Source organism: Arachis hypogaea, chromosome 6 (assembly GCF_003086295.3).
Source record: "Arachis hypogaea cultivar Tifrunner chromosome 6, arahy.Tifrunner.gnm2.J5K5, whole genome shotgun sequence".
Classification (NCBI taxonomy): domain Eukaryota; kingdom Viridiplantae; phylum Streptophyta; class Magnoliopsida; order Fabales; family Fabaceae; genus Arachis; species Arachis hypogaea.
Genome location: NC_092041.1, coordinates 58679669 through 58687252, shown reverse-complemented (window position 1 = coordinate 58687252; position 7584 = coordinate 58679669). Strand labels below are relative to the sequence as shown.

At 38.5% G+C, this 7584-nt stretch overlaps 1 protein-coding gene across 1 annotated transcript; it reads left to right on the top strand.

Annotated features, from left to right (window-relative positions):
- The first annotated feature begins 5411 nt into the window (after positions 1–5411).
- On the top strand, positions 5412–7279 carry LOC112805574 (protein FAR1-RELATED SEQUENCE 5-like). The gene is made up of 3 exons (XM_025847940.1): positions 5412–6164; positions 6503–6583; positions 7271–7279. The coding sequence occupies exons 1-3, from the start codon at positions 5412–5414 to the stop codon at positions 7277–7279; spliced, it is 843 nt and encodes a 280-aa protein (XP_025703725.1).
- The last annotated feature ends 305 nt before the right edge of the window (positions 7280–7584 follow it).

The following is a 7584-nucleotide window of genomic DNA, read 5'->3' as shown; positions in this document are numbered from 1 at the left end:
ATCATTGAATTCAAAATATCTTAGGGCTATTCTAGTTAAAGTGGAGAGTTGTGGAAAAAAAGAGGAAAGTGAATTAGAGTAGAATCCCCTAGGGCAGTTACTTAATTACAGAATAGTGAGAACTTAGGATAGATATGATGAAGTATGGAGTATAGGATTACTTAGTGAGTTCTTGTTGCCTTATGCAGTATTTATTTGGTATTTTTACTGTATTGAAAATCCATGGGTCGGGGATTCTCATTCTGTATATATCTCTTTTTTGTCAGATACAGGTTCTAGTGCTCAGCAGTGAGCTATGATTCATCTGGGAGATGACGAAGTTTTCTCGACTCGTGTTTTTACCTTTTGTTTAGAATCTCTCTTTGTTTATTTTGAAAAACTTATACGTATGTATTCTTCATTTTGAAAACTCGCCTATAGAGGCATCGATGTATATTTGGGATAGATAGGAAATGTTGTTGTCAATTAATTTTTATTTCCGTAACACTAATCGATCTAAACTTTGCAGGTCGTGACTAGTGGCTATTATAATTATGTGTGTGTATATGTATATATCTTTTGTCCTTATTCTTTTCTTCCTTTAATGTTTTATTTTATTTCCGTTTTTTGATCGCACTTTGTTCTCTTTGTTTCGATACAAGAGTGTTTCTGTTCGCGACTTTTCTTTACTCTTTTTCCAAGCTTCTCATTTAATAATTTCTTTCAATTAAATATGTATTATAAATCCACCTTGAATCGTACCACTTTATTATCATTGACTTATGATTCGAGCATAAAGATTTGAATATTAAGGTGTTACAATATTTGAGAGTTGTACTCGAATAATATCAGGTTATGGATAGTCAACCGACACATGAGCTCATGATCTGTGTAGGGCTAGATAAATATCATACTTGTTTGTAGCATAATTTCTTGTTTATATGATTTATGTATGTGTACTTGATTGTTGTGAAGATATTTAGTGTGATTGAAAATTGGTTGAGATAATTCATGACTGAGTGATAATTAATTTTAAAGAAGGAAGAATAGATAAATAACAAACTCAAAACGTGTAATCTCTAAAACGTTGCTGAGAACTCCCATTTTTCTTTTTTTTTCCACAGATAGAGATGGAAGTCCTATTTTATGAATTGTCAAGGATCTTCGCTTGCGATGATCTAGCTTTCTAATATAGGGCCAGCCTCATTTTAAACTGTATATATTGCATGATCCAAAAATCCTAATACAGGGCAAACCTAAAATTTCTTGCCAATGAATTGTTGAATGTATTTATATTTTTTATTAAAAAAAATCCTTATTTGCCTTTTTTTTGTACTAGAATATCCACCAAGACTAAAATTCAATGACTAGTTCCTCAAGTACTCAAAAGCACAAAATGAATGATTCGCTTAAGTAAGTAAGCTTTATTTCCATTCTAGAGGATATCCTTAATACCAACTTGACTATATGAGTGGGTAAATCCTTATTTGCTTCAGGTCTACATTTATTTTTTGGTGTAATTACTGTTGTCTTTTTTTGTATACATTTTATGGTGTAATTACTTTATCTTCACATTTTTCTAACAAAAAATGGTAATTGGGTCCAAGAAGGTATATAAAGAATGAGAGCTACTACACATATAAATTTTTTTGGTATATAAGTTCGTATAAGTTGACCCAAACTTAATAAAAATAATTCTCAATTTAAATTGTATGTAAACACGCGCTTCCTTAACTCTTGAATAGCGCAAACGGTTCTTCTCTCTCAATCAAATCCGCAATGCTCAAATTCAAACAAGGATAAAAATCTCTCAAAAATCTTTCAATATTGTCGCGAAAAGTGAAGGGAGTTGCGAAACTGAATTTGAAAAGAATTATGACAAAATGAAATAAGAAGATGAAGAAGAAGCAGCAAAAGGTGAGGAGAAGGAAGAGGAAGAGTTTTGAATTATGCAGAACTTATCGGCACACATACACCAAAAATTCTTAAACAATACACTTAAATATCTTCGTATTACATTAAAATTTGCTGCAAATACAGAAAAATGTTTTCTCTAATGCTGCATTTCTTCTTCTTCTTCTTCTTCTTCTTCTTCTTCTTCTTCTTCTTCTTCTTCTTCTATTCCTTATTTCTTTCTTTCTTTTAGTTAAATGAATGTAAGTTCACCCCCTTTCAAGTAATTTTGCAGCATTATTGTGTTCTTCTTCTTCTTCTTTGTTTGTTTGTTTTTTTTATTCATGTTAAGAGAGTAAAATAAGAAAAAACATGAGAAGGTAAAACAAAAAAGAAAAGATGAATAAAAAAAAGAAGAAGAAGATGGTGATGATGATGAAAAAAGAAGAAGAAGGAGGAACAGAAGATGAAGAGGAGGAAGTGGATGAGTTTTGAATTATGTAGAACTTATCAGTATAAAAACACTGAAAATTCTTAAACAATACACTTAAATATGTTCATGTTATACCAAAATTTGCTTCAAATACAAAAAAATATTTTGTCAAATACTGCATTTTTTTCATCTTCTTTTTTTCTTTATTTCTTTCTTTCTTTTTAGTTGAATGAATGTAAGGTCATTATCTTTCAAGTAATTTTGTAGCATTATGTATTTTTTCTTCTTTTTTGTTTGATTTTTTGATTTTATTCTTGTTAAGAGAGTAAAACAAGAAGAAACTTGAGAAGATAAAATAAGAAAAAAAGATGAATAAAAAAAGATGATGATAATGATAATGAAAAAGAAGAAGAAGCAGCAGCAGAAGATGAGGAAGAGGGAGAATAAGAGTTTTTAATTATACAGAACTTATCAACACACATACACCGAAAATTCTTAAACAATACACTTAATATCTTCATGCTATACCGAAATTTGTTGCAAATACAAAAAAAATGTTTTCTTTAATGCATAACTCTTACATTATATTCAACTCAAACCATTAATGATGAACAACAATTTTCACAAACAAAAACAATATTATTCACCTACAGAATCATAAACTACTAACAAAAATATTAACTAAAATCGAACCACATCCCAGTCACTTGATTGGATTCAAAACAATAATCAACTTCGTTTTGGTTCAATTGACAATCTAAATTTAAATTATTCATTATCTTCAACAATGAGATAATTTTTCAAAACTGATTTTAGAGCTTGATTTCAAAATTAAAGAGAATGAACAAAGAAAAACGCAGAGAATGCAAAGATGGAAGAAAATGTAGATAAAAAACGTTGAGAAAATTTGAAAATAGAAATGAAATTCTTTCGAAAAAAATAATTATATATTCGCGTGTCAATAGAAAAATTGATTAGATAGTGGTACGTGATGAGATGAATTAAATTAAAAGGATTTATATAGACTTGTATAGAGTAATGACTTATATATAAAGAATATTTGATAAAGAATCAGCCTTAGGAAGTTGCCCAAACAATGAAAGGAGAAATACAGTTAACAGTTGGACGTTTCTACGGTGGGGAAAGTATATTCAATTTTTGAAAAAGTTTGGGCCGGTTCACAAATAATCAAAAGTAGCGGTTAGGGATGGAATTAAGAAAACAACCAAAAGGAGGGGGAGGAGATGAGAATCCGGTATTAATCCAAAGCCCCAGACTCCATTAATAGTTATGTGAAAGCTGTGTTCGGGTCAGTGTGAAGCTTCGTTTGGTCGAACTACACGGAGACGGCGGTGCACGGCGGAGGAGAAGGCGGGGTTGAACGGCACGGAAGCAGAGATCGAGATCTGGCTATCTCGAGGTTCAAATAAGGGAAGGAAACAGACCACCCAGGGCAACGAGATTCACAGGTACACTTTGTCAGTGTCGATTAGGTTTTTACCTTCCGATAATCGCACGGGAGGCATGTGCAGAAATTGATTTCAATTGGGGAGGGCGGGGGTGCCTTCCCATGTCCGCTGACAGTTTTTACTGTTTGATTTTTCGAGGTTGCCGTTTAGAGTGCCACACCACCAAATTAGATTTATTACCTCTTAAATTCTGTACCGAAAATTGGGGGCGGTCGTTACAGTTGAATGAGTTTTAGTTGGATTATTATAGTATGTCATGGTTGATAACGCCCATGTTCTGTTCGCTCACTGCGATTTTTTGAAATGTGACAGCCAAATGGGTTTGTGGAGCCTAGCTACGAATTTTCATCTAAGTTTGACCGAGTCCACGCGTTGCAGGTGTGTTTCTTTCTCATGTTATGAGTTTTTGTTGACCGGTTTATGTTCATGTGGCCCACTGCCTGTTCTCACACATGCCGCGTGTTGTTAAATGCAGGATGCTAATGGTTGGATGAGCGGCGAAACCGTGCTGGTAGAGGAAGCAGAAGCGATGGATTCGTACACCGCAGATGCGGACATAAATGCAGAAGTAGCAGTGAGGATTATTGACGGGATAGGGTCCTTTGGTGCAATTGAATTTTCTTCCCTAACAGCCAAGGACGTGCTGACGACGGAGTTCACAAGCCTACAGGCAGCTTATGACTACTACAACGAATTCGGTTGCATGAAGGGATTTTTGGTCAGGATGTCCAAGGTGGGTCGCATAACAAAGCAGGGGGCGGAGGGCAAAATAATTTGGCAGATATTCGTGTGCTCCAGGGAAGGAGAGCACGACGGGAAACACATGCATCGGGAAGATAGGAAAAAGGATCCTCGACCGATCACGCGGTGCGGGTGTGAAGCCCAAATTAATGTCCACGCTGATGATGCCAGCAGGCGATGGTTTGTTGAACAATTCTGCGATAACCACAATCATCCCATGCTGGATGCGAGGTTTAGGGGTCTGTCGCGGTCACACAGAGCAGTCAAGGAAGGGAATTTGCACTAAATCAATTCCATGAGGAAATCTGGGTTGCAGGTGCCGACGATTTTCTGCGCATTTGCCAATTAGTCAGGAGGATTCGAGACTGTTGGGTTCGAGATAAAAGACATATATAATGCGATAGAGAAGCAAAGGCGGGCTGGCGCAACAGATGCGGAGTCCGCGTTGAAGTTCCTGGGAAATTTAAGGACAACTGATTCTAGAATGTTCTAGAGGTACTCGCTGGATGTTGACAAAAGGCTGCAAAATCTCTTCTGGTGCAATGGAACAAGTCGTTATGACTATAGCATCTTCGGTGATGTCCTGGGTTTTGATGCAACTTACGGTCGTAACAAATACAAGTGCCCTTTGGTAATATTCTCAGTGGTGTTCGGCTGCGCCATCTTGAGCAACGAGAGCGAAGCAAGCTATCTGTGGTTGCTGCGGTCATTCCTTGAGGCAATGAAGGGAAAACAGCCGAAGTCCATCATCACGGACGGTGACCTCACCATGAAGAGTGCGGTTAGCACAGTTTTTCTGGGTGCACATCACAGGTTGTGTAGCTAGTATCTGTTAAGGAACGCCACTGCTAGAGTTAGACGGCCGGGTTTTCTTAGGAAAATTTTGTCTATGCCTCATGGGAGATATAGAGGTTGACGAATTTGAGACAATATGGACGGATATTGTGGTGGACCACGGGTTGGAGGATCATCCGTGGATAGTGGATTTGTATGCCAAGAAGCATTCCTGGTCCAATGCCCATATCCGGGGGAAATTCTTTGCAGGACTGAAGACGACATCCAGGTGCGAGGCTCTGAATATGCAGCTTGGAAAATTTATACACAACAGGAACAATTTGAGGGAGTTTGTCGAGCACTTCCAACACTATTTAGAGTTCATGAGGAGGAGAGAACTAGTGGCAGACTACAAGTCTGCGTATGGTGAGCCTGTTGTGAAGATGAAACTCGAGGCCATTGAGCAGTTCGCTGCAACAGTTTATACAAGAGAGATTTTCAAACTGTTTCGGGAGGTGCTGATGCTAGCCAGCAACGTTAGAGTTGTGTCCACCAAGAGGACAAGCGCTTGTGTTTTGTTCGAAGTTGCAATGTACTGCAAGCAGAGATCAGGGGCCATGTCGTGGGCCGAGGAAGACGATGAATTCAGCTGTTCTTGTCAGCGGATGGAGTCCTTTGGGCTTCCTTGTGTCCACATGGTTGGGGTTCTGGTTTATCTGAACATGACAGCTATCCCCAAAGGCCTAATACTTGACTGGTGGACAAAAAGGGCTAAGCAGCCGCGTGCACCCTGCGACAGAACTCGTGTTGGGGAGATCCCAAACGCGGCATACATGAGCATGCACGCGGCGATGCTGGATGATTGCAGGGAGCTGGTGAGCCTGTCTTGACAGTTTTTTGAGGACTACATTGACGTGAAAAGGGCGGACACAATTCTCGCAAGTGTCAACAATCGAGTACGGGGAGAACATCGACAACTTTAAGGCTGGCGCAGCTTACAAAAGCATGGAGGCAGGAGAGGGGGGTGAGGTGTACTACGAATTTGAGTGAGCTGGCTGAACCGTTCTTGTTGGCGGTTACGCATTAAGCTGGATTCCGTATGGGTGGCTGCTAAGCGTTGTACTTGTTGGCGTGGCATCCAGAAGGGCGTATGCATACCGTATGTTATGTGAGTTAAAAATTTTATACTTCTGTTAATATTCATTGCAATCAGGGACGGATGTATTATGCAGTGCAGCTTGTGAGGACGTGCCTCCTCAATATGTTGGTCTGTGTTGTGACAATATTTGCGTTTGTGAGTTTGATTAATTAAATTAGTAAAGGCTAGTTAGTGTAAATCGAGTCATGTAATGAGTCATTGTTGCCTCAAAAATTTTATTCATTCGGCCATATCGGTTGCGTTCACGGAAGAATGTAGTATGCAGTGGAACTTGCGAGGAGGTGCCTCCTTAATGTGTTGGTGTGTCTCAATGTGTTGCTATGTTTGTGTTTGATTAATTATACTAGAAAGGGCTAGTTAGTGTAAACCGAGTCACAAGTTTGTGTTGATTAATTAAATTAGAAATGGCTAGTTAGTGTAAACCGAGTCATGTAACAAGACATTATTGCCAAGTTAAAGTGGTCAGTGCGTAGGGATTTCGGATGCCCGGGTTTCGGGACGAAATTGGCTATCTTAAACTGCATCGACTGTTTATGCTTTTCTGGTACTGAGAATATGGCACTATGAATCGGCAAGGGAAAAAATAACCATATAGTGAGACAATTTGTTTAGGGGTTGATAATAAATGCATTGCATTATATTGCAGACTTTGTGGTAAAACATACGGAACAGAGGACAAAAATGCTAATTTAACATCCAGCGCACGTCAACAAAGTAGTTTACCAAAAAAGCGGTTGTTCTTGGCATGCAAGGGTGGATACGCATGCAATCAAATACAGTCAAGCAGTTAAAACTAACTTTAGTGGTTTTACAATATGGCAGGTCAGGTAGCTATCACGTCAAAGTGGATTCGTGTACAATGATTTGTTGGTACCACTTCAAAGTGACGGCCCACCCTGATCACCAACAAAAGGGGGCATAAGAAGCCCAACATGGTCAAAACATAGCTCATGTTGTGAACAGAGTCATCGCAGCACTGCTGCCATTGCCCTCCGGCCATTCCAGTCCACCTCTGCCCGCTGCCTTATCTCATCGGGGAACTCATTGAAGTGCTCGTTTAATAAAGCCAACGCAGTGTCAATTCGTATCCTGTCGGACAGTTGATCGATGCTCTGCATCATGACAAAGTAAAGGCA